At 37.7% G+C, this 18,248-nt stretch overlaps 2 protein-coding genes and 1 long non-coding RNA gene across 5 annotated transcripts in view; 2 read left to right on the top strand and 1 right to left on the bottom strand.

Annotated features, from left to right (window-relative positions):
• LOC148682349 (uncharacterized) overlaps positions 1-18,248 on the top strand; it is a 771,506-nt gene that overhangs the window by 385,891 nt on the left and 367,367 nt on the right. The window lies entirely within an intron of this gene.
• The window catches only part of LOC137490983 (uncharacterized), a 471,679-nt gene that overhangs the window by 264,343 nt on the left and 189,088 nt on the right, over positions 1-18,248 (bottom strand). The window lies entirely within an intron of this gene.
• Positions 294-16,794, top strand: LOC141381854 (uncharacterized). 3 transcript variants are annotated; one of them, XM_087250604.1, is made up of 3 exons: positions 294-1,019; positions 1,606-1,753; positions 14,966-16,794. In XM_087250604.1, exons 2-3 carry the CDS (start codon positions 1,669-1,671, stop codon positions 15,508-15,510), a joined length of 630 nt encoding a protein of 209 aa, XP_087106730.1. In that variant the 5' UTR covers positions 294-1,019; positions 1,606-1,668; the 3' UTR covers positions 15,511-16,794. The 3 variants fall into 3 exon arrangements, with proteins under 3 accessions (XP_087106730.1, XP_087106729.1, XP_087106731.1); XM_087250603.1 differs by having other exon boundaries at positions 294-440; XM_087250605.1 differs by having other exon boundaries at positions 977-1,071.

Raw genomic sequence — 18,248 nt, forward strand, 5'->3', positions numbered from 1 at the left:
AAAAAAGCTTTCATCAATAGTACTATAAAACAATAGCAGCTAAACAAATGAAGATGGCTAAAGTCAACTTATTTTCCCAATACATCATTATTTCTCTGTAAAACTGGTTTGTAAAGCTGCTGAACTTCCCATCCCCCACTGTATGTGTCTTGAGTCTTCACTGCTCCCCACTGCTCATTTGCATCTTTATACCAGCTTTAATGGGGGCCAATTGAGTCTTATCCAATCACATTCCAGATCCAGTATCTCAGCAGGGTTGCATCTATATATTCTGGGTTCCTAAAAGAATCTTCATTGGCTTATTTTGCTATAAGAAAACAACTTTGGAGGACAAACTACGATTGTAGATTCCTACATTGGGATTATTACTAACAACAACATACAAAGAAAAACCCACTGATGCCTTTTCTCATCCCACTTCTTCATTGAAGACTGAAAAGGTAAATTGCACATTCTGAATTTACACTCAAATAATATCTGAATGCTAACATTATAAATTGTAAAATCTAAACAACGTTGCACTATTCAACGTTGTATTAAGTTCTTCAGTCATTTTAAAAAGCTTCTTTACAACTGTTTAGTTTTTTTGTTTGTTTATTTAGTTATAAAAAAGTTTCAACCTATTACATATATAGGTTGGAACCTGGCAGGCAATTTTGTAGAATTTGATGTTTCCCCATTCAAACATACAAAGAGGTGGTAACATCAGTGAATGCAAGTAAATGGGTTAAAGCTATGGATGAAGAAATGCAATCGTTTAAAAGAAAATGCAACCTCCTATCAACCTACCTGAAGGCAAAGATCTAGTGGGGGTAAATGGGTTTATTCAATGAACATAAATGATGGTCTTACAAGTACAAAACAGAAAGCAGATAAAGTGTAAAGTGGAAAACGAGGGAGAAATGTATCAATAAGTCATGATAAAGAATAAATGGGGGAAAAAAAGACTTTTATTGTGGCATGGTGGTGTGATGTCATAAGGCTGCGCCGCTCCCACACTGTGATTCAACTGGAGAAAGGTTTGTTTTTAAAGCTTTTACACAGATGTAAACCGACTGATTAAAATTTCAGGTTGTTCGTTTAATGCTAAATGTACCTGCTGTTGACAATATTATTTTACCCGTTTATACAAAGAAGTATTATTTTACTCACAGTAAGGTCTATTGTTTGAATAAGATAGGATAAACTTTATTTGTTCCCAAGAGTAAATTCTTGTCTTGTGCAAATAAGTTCTACAGCGTTGCTGTAAGCAGACAATAAAATAAATAAAACAAAGAAAATAATTAACAACATTTGTTAAAGTTTGAATAAAGCAACAGTAAAGTGTGTAATAAGTGTTTTAATGAAGGTTTAATTCATTAAACGGCATAATGTCATTCTATTCGAAGTATACATCACTATATATAAGAAATGGAGTACTAGTGTTAATCTGCTCATTTGTGTCTATTGTTTCTTGCTCAGACTTACCTGATTTCTGTTTGTTAATGACTGTCATATAAGGAAACTGTTGAAGCAAGTGTTGAAGAGAAGTTATTTTGTTTCTGTTCATTGTTTTATTTTTTTTTAAACAGGACATTTTTTTATTGTGTTGTTCATTTTAAACAGGATAAAGTGTCTAAACACAGAAAAACTGCTGCTGAAGCGACTGATCTCCACACGGTTATAAAGATGGCGTTTATTAAAGAGGAGAGTGAAGATGTGAAGATTGAAGAAACATTCACAGTCAAACAGGAAGATCTGCAGGAACAAACAGGTTGGTTTTTATTCTCAAACACCAACTCAGTCATTTGATCCTCATTCAGATATATTTTAATAATAATACTAAATTAAATCCATCTTGCAGTCCTGAGTGTGCTGCCTAGTTCTCCTAAATTTACATAAGCACTCATTGAAAAAAAGGAATGAGTTTCATTTGTTACTTGTTCTCGTGTCTTTTGTCATTATTTTATGTATTATTAGTCTCCCATTTTCTCAACCTTCTTAAGGTTATTGCTTTTCTTGTTCTCCTACTGTTTGTAAAGCGTCCTTGAGCACTGGCACTATATAAAACAAATAAAAACAATAAATTTAAAAAGTTTAACTGAGCTGACAATATTTGACCTACAGTATTCCCATAGAAGAGATCATCTGCTTTTACAGTGATGGTGTTGGCTTAGTACTTTCCATTTGCATATGTCACGTTGATCACAATTCCCTTTTTTCATCAACTTCTTTATGGGTGTAAACTTGTTTGTAGTAGTTGTTACTAGTTCTCACAGACAGTATCTACAATTACATCATCATTATTATAATAACTAATTATCAGGGCTATTCCCTATTTAATAGCCGCAGGGTCTTAAAATGTCTTAAATTCAAAAACCTAAAGGTTTCGGCCTTAAAAAGTCTTAAATTTACTGAAAGATTGTGTTGTAGGTCTTAAATCTTTTTAAAACAAGTCTTCATTTTCCTTTTTTCATGTTTTGCTACCTAATCTGGCCGAAACCCATACAATCACCAACAATCCATCTCAATAAAACCTTTAACCTTTCATTCAAAAAGGTCATTTTAACTCTATTTATCATAATGCTTTAATTATTTTCGTGCTTCATTTGTTTAAACGTGCTCTAGGTTTTTTCTGCTGAGGACATCGACCTGGACAGATTGTCGTGCATAGATTTAGTTTATTATGAGAATGGCTTGTCCTTCTTTAATGAATAAATAGTTTAAATTCACAGATCTTCAACAGGAACATGTACTATAACTAGATTAATGGGATTATTACTTGTTCAAAAAACTATTTAGTACTGCTTACATTCTTATTAATTTTAAATTTTTTTTATTGATTTTTCAAAAGTCTTTGATTTTTCCACAACAAATTAAAGAACAAATTAACATGGTACATACCTACAGACATACTCATACCCCATAAAGAAAAAGGGAAAAAGAGAAAAATAAAAATAGGTAAAAACAAATCAGGAAATTAGGGATAAACTCTCACTTAGGATATAATAACCCCTGAGCGTTCAGTGTAGGATAGGAAAGGCTGCCAAACCTCATAAAACTTTTTTTTGTAGAGCCTCGGATGGTGTACTTAAGGTGCTCGAGTTAAAGATGTGATAACACTTCTAATATCCAATGATTGTGGGATGGCAGGTTCGTCTTTTTCCACCTGAGAAGAATCAGGTGTCTGGTCAGTAAAGAAGAAAAGGCAATGATTTCGACGTGATTAGCTGACAGGTACATTTCTTCTGCCACTGTATCAAAAATTGAGATCAAAGGATTAGGATCCATATCTTTATTACATTTAGATGAAAATTATCTAAAAATATTGGTCAAAAATGATGTAATCTAGGGCATCCCCAGAACATAGGACTTTAAACTACTGGCTCCAAACCACATCTGGGACAAGATGAATCTGACCCTGAATACATTTTTGCCAGCTTGCTCCTAGATAGGTGAAGCCTATGAAGCACCTTAAACTGAAGAAGACCATGTCTAATACATACAGAAGATGAGTGTACCAGTTCTATGGCATATTGCCAGGCTGTATCTGATATTTCTAGTCCCAGTTGGTCTTCCCAGTTTTGCTTTATACGATTTAGGGAAGTAGAGGCAGTTCTTTGGATCACTTCATATAACATGGACATTACACCTTTTTGATATGGGTTCATGTTTACCAATTCATCTATACAGCATGCTTTTGGTTGGTTCAGTGAAGGAGAGAAGTTTTTTTAACGAAACCAAAGACCTGAAGGTACCTAAAAAATTAGAGTGTGGAATCTCAATGTCTGTTCTTAACTGTTGAAATGAGAAAAATATGGCATCTTTTAACAGGTTCTTATCACAGTTAACTCCCTTCCTAGACCATCATTGGAACGCTGAATCTATAAGAGAGGGGGGGAACAATGGATTTAACAAAATTGGAGCAGAAATTTGGCATTGGCAATCCACTCTCTTCCTTCTTTTTTCCAAGAGTTCCTTTCTTATGCAAGGAATTTTCTTATCCTAGAGAAATGTAAAAATACAATTACCATATTTTCTGGACTATAGAGCGCACCTGTATATAAGCCACATGCGCGCTATTTAAAAAAAAAAGAAAAAAGTTATACAAACCGCACCGGGCTATAAGCCGCAGATATCTATGTTGAAAATTTTGAAATTTACTGCATGTACAGAACGATTTTGTACTGAAACTGTACATGTATGTATGTACCTGAACAGATTCTTTCTGAACATTGCCTTTTAACACGGCAGCAACTTTGCTGATAAAATCAGAACATAAAAAAACGGTATTTATTCACCTTTATTTCTCTTGTGTTTGAAACCACAAGTCACTTTAATCATCTTTGCTGAAACCCATGAATTCATCTTCTTCAGTGTCGGAGTTGAACAGCCTCAGAAGCGCTTCGTCACATTTGTCTCCATCAGTCTCGATCTCTGTGTTGCTTTCATCCTCTAGTAAATTTAGCTCTGAAAGTGCACCGCTCTCTTCGCGTAGCAGTCCAGCCTTTCGGATCCCAATGGTAATGGTGGATTCTTTGACAGCACTCCACGCTGTTTGGATCCACTGACAGACATCAGAAAAGGATGCTTTTTGCATGCGGCCAGTTTTTGTGAAAGACTTTTTACCACTTGTCATCCAAGTCTTCCATTCAACCCGGAGTGCACCTTTTAAATGCCCAATTCACACTGATGTCAAGTGGCTGTAAATACGTTGTTGTACCTCCAGGAATCACAGCTGTAATGGAGTTTGTTTTCTTGATTGCTGCTTTCACAGAATCTGTGATGTGGGCCCTCATGCTATCCAAAACAAGCAGCGTTTTTTTCTGGTGAAAAAATCGGCTTACCGTAGCACTTCGTTAACCATTGCTTCATTAGGCCTTCCACCATCCAACCTTTGGTATTAACTTTGACCACTATACCTTTCGGGAGTTATTCTTTGGGCGTAGTTATGTGCTTAAAAATCACCATTGGTGGAATTTTTTGTCCGGATGCCGTGCATGTCAGAACGCAGGTAAAGTGCGTTCTCCTATGGCCAGTTGTTTTCAACAACACGGATGATGCACCTGTCTTGGTAACAGTCCTGGTCAGAGGCAGATCAAACGTCAAAGGTACTTCATCCATATTATTGATGTTGTCTGGTCCAATGGAGTTCTCTTTTATCTTTGTTTCAACGAATTTGTGGAAGGTTTCAACTTTTTCCTGATAGTCAGGAGGGAGTTACTGACAGAGAGGGGTCCGTGCTCTATTGGAAAGGTTTCATAAATCTGAAACACCATGACGGCCCAGCTTTGAAACCTTCGATGTTCATTTTGAGGCAGACTGTTTTGGCTTTCAGTCTGATCTTTACAATGCATAAACCTCGGCCATATGCTCTATGTGTGTTCACCAAGTCTTCCAGGACATTTTCAAGTTCAGGCCAACTGCTTTTATGTCCTCTTAAAGCTTTTCTCGACTTTTGGCATTGCATGAGCTCTTCTCGCTGCCGCCTCCAACGCCTCAACATAGATTCGTTGACGCTAAGCTTGCGTGCAGCAGCGCAGTTTCCTTCCTGGGTAGCAAGCCCTATTGCCTTTAACTTAACTTGAATCATATGAACTTCTTTGTGTGGTTTCCATGATGAAGGGGCAAGGATTTGAATATAATTTCCAGTTAGTAATTTGTCATGAGTGTTCTATCTGCTAAAGAAAAAGTAGCGCAGTCTATTTTTCTTTGCATAGATTTTTCGTCTCTTATTTTTTATTCTACCGGTAATTCCGATCAGAGCGTCCCTAGCGGTGGAAGAAAAATCCACAGAATAGCTGCTTCTTTGTATAAGCCGCATGGTCAAAACCTAGGGAAAAAGTAGAATCTTATAGTCCAGAAAGTATGGTAATCAACTTCTTGAAAAATGAATTGACAAAAAAAAAAAAAACAGGCACAGTCTGAAATAGAAACAGAAATCTTGGTAGTATTGTCACTTTAATGGAATTCATCTTCCCATCCAAAGATAAAGGAAGGATTTACCACCATGCCATGTCTCGTTTGGCTTTGTCTAATGTTGTTTTAAAATTATTATTGAACAAATCCTTATATTTGCGTGTCACACTCACACCCAGATATACAAATTTATCAGGACTTCCTGAAAATGGAAAGGATTGGAAGGACATTTGCTGTGCTCTATCATTGATAGGGAAAAGGAGACACTTTGCTAGATTGACTATGTATCCAGAAACATTTCCCAGTTCTTAAATTATTGTAAGAGCTTTTGGAATACATGTATCTGGAATTGACAGAAAAAAAAGATCATCCGCATATAGCAGGAACTTATGTTCTTGTCCCTCTCTGAAAACTCCTTGCAAGCCATCTGAGTTCTTTACGATTGCAAGAGGTTCAATGACAATGTCAAAGAGCAGAGGGGACAGAGGGTAGCCCTGTCTCATTCCCCTAAAGCAGGCATGTCCAAACTCAGTCATGGAGGTCCGGTGTCCTGGAAAGTTTAGTTCCAATGCCAATCAGACACACCTTGGCTTCCTAAACAAGCTCTCACTAGGTTTTCTAGAAACACCCCAGGATCTTATAATCACAGCAGAGTAAGCTGATCGGACAATAAGATTAACATTTAAGTGGATCTTTTTCCCTTTTAAGAAGTACTGTTATAGCAGCCGATGTCATAAAGAGGGGGAGTGATTCCGAGACAAGAGCTTCAGCAAATACCCTGCACAACAGGGGTGTAAGTTTGACAGTAAACTTCTTATAAAACTCAGCTGGGAAGCCACCAGGGCCAGATCGACTTTTCAATTTTCCGGTTTTCACTTTTTTGATTGCATTTTCAATTTCAGAAGGTGTTATTTTCCTTCTGATGCCAACTGATCTGAATCACTGATGGTAATTCCAAATAATAATAAAAAAACCTCATTACTTTTAATTTTGTTTACCTCGGAGCTGCAACTATAAAACCAACTGCTGAGGATCATTTCAGTTGGTAACACAATAACCTGCCAGCTCATTCATAACGCCTTTTCACTTGTCAAGGAGTCATATTCCACTTGCAGAAGAAGTCTTTTTTTATGGAGCTATTCAGAAGGTGATGTTGAGTGTAGCTGATCCATTGTATTTTATTCATAATCTCTGTAAGCCGTTTTGGCATACTTTTATTTGCACTACGTTGACCTGAAATAATCTGTCCTCTTATATGCTTTCAGAGTATCCCATAGGATGCTTTAACTTATCTCTGGGGATTTGTTTGTCTCAAAGTAGAAATCTATTTGAGCATCAATAAATTTTACAAAATCGTCATCTGCCAATAGTCTTGAGTTAAACCGTCATGTACATTGGGGGATTACATTGCCTGGAAAATATAGTTTTAGTGAGACTGGACAATGGTCCAAAATAACAATACCACCATACTCTACTTCTGACATTAAAGGCAAGGCAAGGCAAGTTTATTTATATAGCACATTTCATACACAGTGGCAATTCAAAGTGCTTTACATAAACAGGAATAAAAAAGACAAGTTTAGGAAAATAAAATGCAGACAATAAAAATTATTAAAAACAGATAAAAACAAATTAAAATGAGTTAAAATAGGTTATAAAAGAATGAAAAAGAAAACGAAAAACATAATAGTGCGATCTGTCGGACGCAGCACAGTGCTCATTCAGTAAAGGCACAGCTAAACAGATGTGTTTTCAGTCTTGATTTGAATGTGCCTAATGTTGGAGCACATCTGATCATTTCTGGAAGCTGATTCCAGCAGCAAGGGGCGTAGTGGCTGAAGGCAGATTCACCCTGCTTAGACTGAACTCTTGGAACTTCTAGTTTATATGATCCTAAAGATCTGAGTGATCTGTTAGGTTTGTATTCAGTGAGCATATCTGTAATGTATTGAGGTCCTTGGCCATTTAGTGATTTATAGACCAGTAATAATACTTTAAAATCTATTCTGAATGTAACTGGCAGCCAGTGTAGAGACCTGAGGACAGGTGTGATGTGCTCTGATTTCCTGCTTCTGGTCAGAATTCTGGCTGCAGCATTCTGGATGAGCTGCAAGTGTCTGACTGTCTTTTTGGGAAGGCCAGTGAGGAGTCCATTACAGTAATCCACCCTGCTACTGATAAAAGCATGAACAAGTTTCTCTAAATCTTCACTAGAAACAAAGCATCTGATTCTTGCTATGTTTTTGAGATGATAGTATGCTGATTTACTGACTGCTTTGACATGACTGTTGAAACTCAGATCTGACTCAAGAGTCACACCAAGATTCTTGACCTTATTTTTTGTCGTTTGACCTTTAGAGCCTAGGTACGCATTCACCTTGAGAACCTCATCTCTGTTCCCAAATGCAATGACTTCAGTTTTCTCTTTGTTTAACTGAAGAAAGTTTTGGCACATCCAATTTTTAATTTCATCAATACATTGGCAGAGGGTGTCAATGGGGCTGTAGTCATTAGGCAGTAAGGCTAGGTAGATCTGAGTGTCATCAGCATAGCTGTGGTAGGAGATTTGATTCTTTCTCATTATTTGGCTCAGAGGGAGCATGTAAAGGTTGAACAGGAGAGGTGCCAGAATCGAGCCTTGTGGGACTCCACATGTCATGGGTGTCCACCTCGACCTATGATCACCTATACTGACATAGTAACCTCTCCCTTCAAGGTAAGATCTGAACCATTTGAGGACAGTCCCAGACAGCCCAACCCAGTTTTCCAGCCTATCCAGAAGTATGCTGTGATCGACAGTGTCAAATGCAGCACTGAGATCGAGCAATACCAGCACTGTTATTTTACCTGAATCTGTGTTTAGACGTATATCATTGATTATCTTTATAAGAGCGCTCTCTGTACTGTGATGTGCTCTGAAACCAGATTGGAAATTATCTAAACACCCCTTGAAGTTTAAGAACTTGTTAACCTGGTTGAAAACAACTTTTTCAATGATTTTGCCAATGAAAGGGAGATTTGAGATTGGCCTGTAATTGCTCAATAGGGTGTTATCCAGGTTGCTCTTCTTCAAGAGGGGTTTAACAACTGCAGTTTTAAGTGAGTTTGGAAAAATCCCTGAGAGAAGTGAATCATTTACCACTTTTAGAAGATCCATTTCTAAACAGGTAAACACCGTTTTGAAGAATGATGTGGGGAGCGTGTCAAGACTGCAGGTTGATGTTTTTATAATTTGCACCATCTCTTCTAAGATTTTACCGTTAATTGCCATGAAATCAGACATAATGTCTGACTTCTCAAGTTGTGGTTGAGTTTGTTTGATATTGACACAACTTGGCTGATTGGATGAGCTGATTGCCTTTCTGATATTATTGATCTTATCAGTAAAGAAATTAGCAAATTCATTACATTTGCTTACAGAGAGTAGCTCACTGGGAATCCGACTGGGGGGGTTTGTGAGCCTCTCTACTGTTGCAAAGAGTGTGCGAGCATTATTTACATTGTTGTTTATAAGGTTTGAAAAGAAAGTCTGTCTAGCAGTTTTTAGTTCCACATTAAAAGCCTGAAGACTGTCTTTATAGATATTATAATGGACTACTAGTTTCGTCTTTCTCCACATACGCTCAGCTTTCCTGCATTGTCTTTTCTTCATTTGGACTGCTCTTGAGTTTCTCCAAGGGACTCTCTCTTTGCCAGTTCTCTTCCTAACTTTAACAGGAGCGATGTCATTTATTACATTTTCAATTTTAGAATTAAACAAATCAAGGAGAGAATCAACAGAGTCTGCAGATATACTTGGTGCCAGCGATATGGCCTTCATAAACTGCTCACTAGTGTTCTCATTTATGCATCTCTTTCTGACAGAGACAGATCTGTCTTTAATAGCTGGAGTGATCAATATATCAAAGAAAATACAGAAATGATCAGATAGTGCCACATCCTTAACAACAGTCGATGAAATGTGTAAACCCTTAGTTATAAGTAGATCAAGAGTGTGTCCACGATTGTGTGTGGGTCCTTGAACATGCTGAGTCAGATCAAAAGTGTTAAAAACAGTCATCAGTTCTTTTACAGCATTGATTTCTGGATTATCAATGTGAATATTAAAATCCCCAGCAATACTAAAATAATCATATTCAGATGTTACTATTGATAACAGCTCTGTAAAATCATCAATAAAAGCTGGAGAATATTTTGGAGGTCTGTAGATAATGATTAGTAAGATGCGTGGAGACCCTTTTAGTGCTATACTCAGATATTCAAAAGACAAATAGTCACCAAATGACACTTGTTTACATTCATAGACATCTTTAAACAGGGCAGCGATGCCTCCACCTCTCCTATTAGCTCTGCAAACACTCAAAAAGTCAAAGTTTAAAGGAGCTGCTTCATTCAGAACTGCTGCGCTACAACTGTCATCTAGCCAAGTTTCATTTAAAAGCATAAAATCAAGGCAATTTGTGTTGATAAAATCATTGACTAAAAGTGATTTATTATTGAGTGATCTGATGTTTAGAAGTGCTAACTTAACAGTTTTAGTCGTTTTCACTACAGAAGTCTCAGATATACATTTAATAGACACCAGATTTGAATGATTTGCTATACGGTCTGAAAGAGTCTTTGGTTTTCTGTCACGTAATAAGACACATATCTGCGTAGAGAAAGGGTCACAAAACAACAAAACACATTTTTTGAGTTGTTGACAGTCGTATATGTGTCCCACACTGCTAAAAACACTATTAGGACACACATATTTCACCAAAAAGTGAAAATTGGTTGTTTTTGCGTTATTTTGAGCAAATTCGTACTTCCGGTTTAAAATGAATTTTTGAAGCTGCCTCACGGCCATGAGATCTTGGCGTGTATTCCAGCATGTAGACTGAACATCTACCTGGGAGTACCTTATGACGTCTCTGAGTGTGCTGCATTCATTCATGAGTAAGACTTGGTTGAAACCAATCAACGCGCTCTATTGTGTATGCGGTGCAACCTCATTAATGTGCATTATATCTTTGAAGACTGTTTGTACCTGTACAGTGTTCAGACGGCAGAGAGACGCCACGTTGTGTTGCCAAGTGGGAGAACAAGAAATATTTGGTCGTCAGTGTTGCGTTTTATAATTTGCTGCAGTGAAGGTTTTGTTTTTATTTTCCCTCTATGATAGCGTAGCTGGACTCACGTGTGGATTATGCTGCACGCGACGCGTGACAGAAATGTGTGTCTAAGGAACATTTTTTACCCGAGAGATTTCTCGTCTGAAAATGGTGAAATCCAGATTTGCTGCTCTTCTCCTTTAATAATAGACAGAGCTCCAGTATGTGTTGATTGTCCTGTCTCTACAGATTTGTTAAGTGAGCGACCAGTGGTTTTTGTTTGTTTATTCAGAGGCAAAGTTAGTTCGTCAGCAGTACTCTTTCAGTGTTTAGAGTCAGACCTTAGTCAAATGGTTTCTAAGTTAATAAAGTTTACAGTACGATAATATATATACAATATTATGGACTGAAAAATCCACTGTAAATGCTGCTCTCCGAGTGTAAACATGTTAGCACCACAATCAAACTTACACCAGCATTTTGTGATAGGAATAACATACATGGCTTTCTGACGCTACCTACCAAGTGCATCTAAGTTACAGAGAAATGTGAAGGATTTTTTTTTTTTTGCAACAAACATTGCATGAAAGATACACGCTTCCAGCAATTCCTCGAATCAAATATCTCGTTTGTCACGGGACACGAATGAAATTCCTGAATGAAAGAGCCAAACTGCAATTAAAATCTACCATTTAATAATTTGGCAAATAATTTGATTACTGATGTCCATGTAAACACAGTCACTGACTTTCTCCTCTGCATCTGTGTGTTTGTTTTGCCTCTGTGAAAATCAGCACGTGCCCAAAACTGACACTCCCTTTTTTATGCTAATTTTTACTGACCTTACCCTCCTCTGACTCTCCCCCTACACGCACAGGCTATCCTGATTAGCTATGAGTTTTGATTGATTTATTTAGGTGTATTTATGTGAGAGTGAAGTCTGACAACAATAAATATTCTCATCAGGAATAAAACCACCTGTTTTTATACCTGTGCTGACTCTGCCGAGCTGTAGCTATAAAGTTAGGTCTGCTACTGTTATTTTATACTGGGAAGGCTACATCATTTATTTTATTATAACAATAATTTGCTAATAGTTCCTATGCAATGTTTTTATGGGTTGCTGAGAATACATTTCAGGTGGTCAATACATTGCATGTCAGTTTCGAAAATAAAAGTAGATGCTGGAAAAAGTGCCTAAAAGTCTTTGATTTTCATTAGGCTGTGTCTGTATGAACCCTGTATGAAATCCGTGTAAAATTTTCAATCTTGAGGTGATGGTAAATTTAGTGATGTTCAATTGTCAGCTCCCTTTGTCGTCAGGTTGTGTGATGTATGTTGCTGAACTGTATTCAAATGTTATAAATAAAAAAAAAAAAAACACATTTCAAAATTTAACTGCAGTATGTCAATTTAGTTTATTTGTGTGTGCTGTGCTCATAGACTTTAGAAAGCGCTCATTTGTTTGATTTCTCTTCGAGAAGCTAAGCAAGCCTCAAAAATGTAAAGTCCTTGTACCCTCTCTGAGTCACTGGGGCCCTAGCTGCAATAAACCGGCTTTGGGGGGGCCCAGCTTGCAAAAGGTTGAGTACCCCTGCTTTATGCAGATGCTGACAGGCATGTCTCATGTCTGCAAGGCAAAAATTCAGCTGTTACCCAATAACCTTTTTTTCTGGTGTGTTTACCAGTCAGGCACAGAATATACAAGTATTCCCTGTCTGCTTTACACATTTTAGAAAAACATTTTGATGTAATTGTGAATATATAGGAATAAAAATAGGCCATTTACAGCTTTCAAATCTGTGTCTGATCAATATGACCAAAATAAATTTTATGATCAATTATGTTAGAAACTCTGAAAACTGGACTGACAGTTTAAATTTACTTTAACTTCTATGTTAAGTGGCTTTGACACAATTTACATTGTAAAAGCACTAGATAAATAAGGATGACTTAAAGGGCACCTATGGTAAAAAATCTACTTTTCAAGCTGTTTGGACAGATCTGTGTGTTGTTATAGTGTATAGACCGTCATACTGGGGTGATATGAACACACCCAGTCCTTTTTATCAATTTAACTACAAAAAAATGGTCTGCCAATTGGAGCTGTTTTCAAATCGATCGCACCATTACGTAGGTGTGCGATCCCCCTGCCCACCGAATTGATTGACAGCTGCGCGCATTAACATGTTCCGGTAGTCACGTGTATGTGTCAACAAGACCAGGCAGACATACGCAAAGCAACCGGGAGTAAAAGGTCTGTTCTGTTCGCTAGGATCAGCAATCATCATCAAATGTGATTAAGAGTAAGTTTCACATGTTTAAAGTGTTTTAAAACTGAGTATGTGTGTAATTAATTACAGCGTTTTACTTCAGCTTTACTTCATCAACACAGCCGCGTGTCAGAACAATTATAAAAGAAGACGCTTCAATCCCGGTTTGTGGAAGTTAAATCAGGTTTATTTTGTACATTAGCATAACAGATATCCACACAGTACTTGAGGTTAGCCTTAACTAAGCTAAGTGCGCTCTGTCTGTCTGCCTGCGTGTGTATCTGTGTGTGTGTGTGTGTGTGTGTGTGTGTGTGTGCGCGCGTGTGTGCGCGCACGCGTTAACTTTTTGTAACGATATTGTGTGTGACTCATCAAGGCAACTTCACTATACTGATTAGTAAAGATTAGTTCTTACCAGTGGCGTAGCGGACGGGCCCGCAGGGCACGCACCGCGGGGGGGTCCCGCGTGATTAGGGGGCCCCGCGTCGTCGTGATTTTCAATAATTAAAAATCCACCGGCGAACACAATAATCAAACTCTTGGGAACATCTGTGGTCGGAACCAAAGTTCACAGGTCTGTGTTTTCTGAACACCTCTCAAGCGGTGGACTACTTCATTCTGATTGCTTGCCGCCAATGTTGCCAACTTAGCGACTTTGTCACTAGATTTAGCGACTTTTCAGACCCCCTTAGCGACAAATCTAGCAACTTTTTTTTGTGTTATTGGAGATTTTTTTTAGACTGTCATTTGTTCATACTGTACCGTCCCTACTCTTCTCAACGAGCTGCATGTGATGCCGCCGGCCCCTCCCCCGCCTCACAGCACTGACAGGCGGCCCAGTCAGTTCCTCGTACAGCAGCCTCTCCCACCTGCAGCCCGAGAGCAGATCACCCCTCTGCGTACCGACGACAAATGATTTAGCACAGGCAGTGTGAAGGTATTTCCCTTGTACAGTCAAACCGATGTACTTCTACTTCATTTTAACAATTTAATTGGAGCGTTTATTTTTTTCTTGTTCACAATCACATATATTAGTGACAGTTTCTGAACTTGTCTGAGTTTATTACATATGAGAGATTACTGCACATTCACTATCTATATCTATCTATCTATATATATCTATAATGACATACTGTATTCAAACAGCAATAAATTTAGTTAAATAAACATGCTTATATAAAGTGTAGTGCAATTATAAATGCCCCTTTATTAACCATAGGCTGTTAAACAAACAGAAACGGTAGAACGTGATGACGCCAGTGATATGCAAATTGACGTGTGACGTATCCCCCCCCCCCCATTCATCAGGGGGCCCCGTCAGCGATCCCTGCAGGGGGGCCTCTGCATTTTGCGCTACGCCACTGGTTCTTACTGTAGTTTCTCACAAACGCTATGTGAGACCTTCTTCCTTTAAGTCTGTCTGTTGTCTGACGCAGCTGAGGGAGGAGGCATGTAGAAACAGTGGGCGGGCAGAACTTGGCTTAAAGGCACAGTACGACAAAACCACCCCCTGCTGGAAATCAGTATAAAACAGCATCTTGTAAAAGGTATAATGAAAAATCTGATGGGTATTTTGATCTGAAACTTTATATACAAATTCTAGAGACGCAAAAGACTTATATTAAATCTGAAAAAAGGGGTAACCTTGGTGCCCTTTAAGACTTAATGAAAACTAATGTTTTATTTTTTTTATTATTTTAGAAATAATTGAAGAGAACGAGAGGAGTATAGAGGAGGAACATCATGTCAAAATTGAGGAAAAAACTTTTTTACAGACTGATGGTATTTTGAAAAGGAGAGACAAGAATCGTTTCACCTGCACTCAGTGTGGAAAGAGTTTTGGAAGAAAAGACATTCTTAAGATTCACATGATGATCCACACTGGAGAGAAACCATTCACATGCACTCAGTGTTGGAAGAGTTTCAGCAGCTCATCACACTTTAATTACCACATGAGGGTCCACACTGGAGAGAAACCATTCACATGCACTCAGTGTGGGAAGAGTTTCAGCTGCTCATCATCCCTTAATCAACACATGAGGATCCACACTGGAGAGAAACCATTCACATGCACTCAGTGTGGGAAGAGTTTCAGCCAATCATCACACCTTAATCACCACATGAGGATCCACACTGGAGAGAAACCATTTACATGCACTCAGTGTGGGAAGAGTTTCAGCCGCTCATCATACCTTAATCAACACATGAGGATCCACACTGGAAAAAAACCATTCACATGCACTTAAGCCGCAGTCATACTGGACTTTTCTACCCATACACTTCCTTGCGTGTATTCCAGCATGTAGACTGTCTGTCTGTACCTGGGAGTATTTCATGTTGTCTCTGAGTGTACTACATTCATTCATGAGAAAGACTTTTTTCAAACCAATCAGTGCGCTCTATTGTGTATTTCGGGCAACTTCATTAATATGTATGATAGCTTTAAAGACTGTTTTACCTGAAACAGTGTTCAGACGACAGAGAGACGACTAGTTGGGTTGCCAAAACAAGTGGGAGAAGAGGAATTGTTTAAAGTCAGTACGTTAATATCAATACAATATTATGGACTGAAGGATCTGCTGTAAATGCTGCTCTCTTGAGTGTAAACTTGTAAACGCGTTTTTTGACAGGATAGTCTACACGAGCACATGGCTTTCTGACATACTGAGTGCATCTCAGTTACCGAGAAATGCAGTTTTTTTTTCTCTTATACAATGTGCGATATCAAACATTCCACTGTCATTAAACAGTCAGTTACTGATGTCCATGTAAACAGTCACTGTCTTTCTCCCCTGCGTCTGTGTTTGTTGTGCCTCTGTGAAAATTTTGTAGAAATGTGTTGCGCTCCTTGCGTTTACTGTAAACACAATGATGGCAACTGAGAGAAGAACAGTTTCATAAACATCTGGCAAACAGCATCTCTGCTGCTTAAAATCTTTTTGCAAGTGATTGTACAGGTGTGGATACATCTGTACTCTACTCTTCAGTGTATTCATGTAGCTAGTGTTGTTTTCGATGATGTTCTTTGTCTGACTCCCTGAATGAGAAAAAAAAATCATCTATTTATTAGTAAAGTTTCTTTACTTTTAGATTCAAAATTCTTTCTAGTTTACTACATTTACTGTTTTGAGTAGAATACAAACTTGATGAATATTTGATGATTTTGGCAGAGCGACAAGTATTTAGTTTTACAATATTAATACACTGTGATAATCCCAAGACTGCAGATTGGAATATGTGGTAAATCCTGATTGGATTCCTGCATTACTCATCAATGGGTATATAAAAGTTGTTGTGCTAGCTACCCCTGGACGCTGTGGCTACTCAGGAGTCCACATGTCGAGACCTGCCGTCTCATTGACTCTTTAACTTTATGGTTTTGTTTTGCATTACTTATATTATGTAGTTAAAGTGTTGTTGTGATTATATCCTAAGTTCTTTATCTTCATTATTATGCCTAGACATTTGTTGGTTGCTTTGATTGATTGTTCTGAGTTACATTTTATAATAAATCATTTGCATTCAGGCTATTTTGTTGTCTCATCTCACTTGTATGGTGCAACTCAAACAAGCAGGTCATAACATTTTGCAAAATGTGTCCGGTTGTTACAGAGATCTTGTCCTTTTAGTCATAACCATAGATGTGAGTAGGAACCTAGATTGAGTGGTAAATTTAGAAGATTGCCTTTCATCTCAGCTACTTCACCACAACAGACAATCACATCAAATGCATTACTGCTGCACTGATCCATCTTTTAATCTCACATTCCATTTTTCATGAAAAAAAAAAAAAAAACGCAGATACTTGTACTCCATTTGGGGTAAAGACTCTCCAAACTGGAGATGGCCACCTTTTTACCAGTCAAGCACCATGGTTTCTGACTCAGAGGTGCTGTTTATTTCCCTGCCATGTCACACTCAGCAGCAAACCGTCCCACTGCATGCTGAAGGTCCATGTCCTATGAAGCCAAAAAAACAACGTTATCTGCCTATGGCAGAGACAGTCCTAGCCTGCACCTAAAATTCTAGCAGTAAAATTATTATATTTTTTTGAGGTCAGCCTCAAAAATAACACATTTACTAAACAAAATGAATAAATAGATGGATGGATAGACAATGTAAGTAAGTAAGGGAAGTAGGATGGCTTGTTCAACCATATAAGGAGAAGCACTTTAGCAACGAGACCAGCAGCGTGTAAGTACATTTAGACTTGTTTTCAGTTGTTTGTGTGTAGTGCTACACTGTAAAAAATTGCTTTTAAAAAACGGTCAGATTCTACAGTAAAATAATGTTTTTTCACTAAAACAGTAATATTCTGTTAAAAACAGTGCTTTCTGGGTAACATTTTTGTTTTCGAGAAAGTAACCAACTGCAGAAAACTGTGAGCTAACAGAGTTCAGATTCGATGTTTTGAAGTCTGTGTTTGAAATCACGCTTTGTGTCCTTGTTCACTATTTCATACACTAGTTAACTAATATAGTTCACCTGACAGTTTTAATGAACACTAATGAGTGAATTCAGACACTGATGAACACCTGCTGTTAATAATTACAATTACTGAAGAAAATAAACAAGAAACACAAACAGTGACTTGAGTTACAACATTAAATAAAATCAAATAAAATAAAACAGCTTCAGTCTCAGCAGAGGATCATTAAACAACTCCACAAACAACAGCAGACACACTTATTACTGACTGATTTGACTTCCATACAATTCTCATTGAGATCCAACAGAAATTAAGGTGTTTTTTGTGTCACCGTAATGGAGTGAAGGGCTGGTTTAGTTGGGCTCTTCACCCTTGAACTCATTTAAGAAGACTTTCCAACTGCTGTAATACAGAGTTTACAAAACGTTTGTACTATGGCAATAAAGTTGGAAAATCAATAAATAAAGAAATCTGTTTGTCTGAAATTAGTTCTGATAAATGTTTTGGTATAAATCTCGATGAAGGGCCTCATGCAATAGATTTTATGCTTAGTTG

Source organism: Danio rerio, chromosome 4 (genome assembly GCF_052040795.2).
Source record: "Danio rerio strain M-AB ecotype USA chromosome 4, GRCz13ab, whole genome shotgun sequence".
In the NCBI taxonomy this organism is placed as follows: domain Eukaryota; kingdom Metazoa; phylum Chordata; class Actinopteri; order Cypriniformes; family Danionidae; genus Danio; species Danio rerio.

Bases quoted from the DNA above. Each gene is read 5' to 3' on its own strand.
- LOC141381854 (XM_087250604.1), top strand. From the start codon at position 1,669: ATGGCGTTTATTAAAGAGGAGAGTGAAGATGTGAAGATTGAAGAAACA. The intron at 1,754-14,965 runs GTTGGTTTTTAT...TTATTATTTTAG, and splicing joins AGATCTGCAGGAACAAACAG to AAATAATTGAAGAGAACGAG.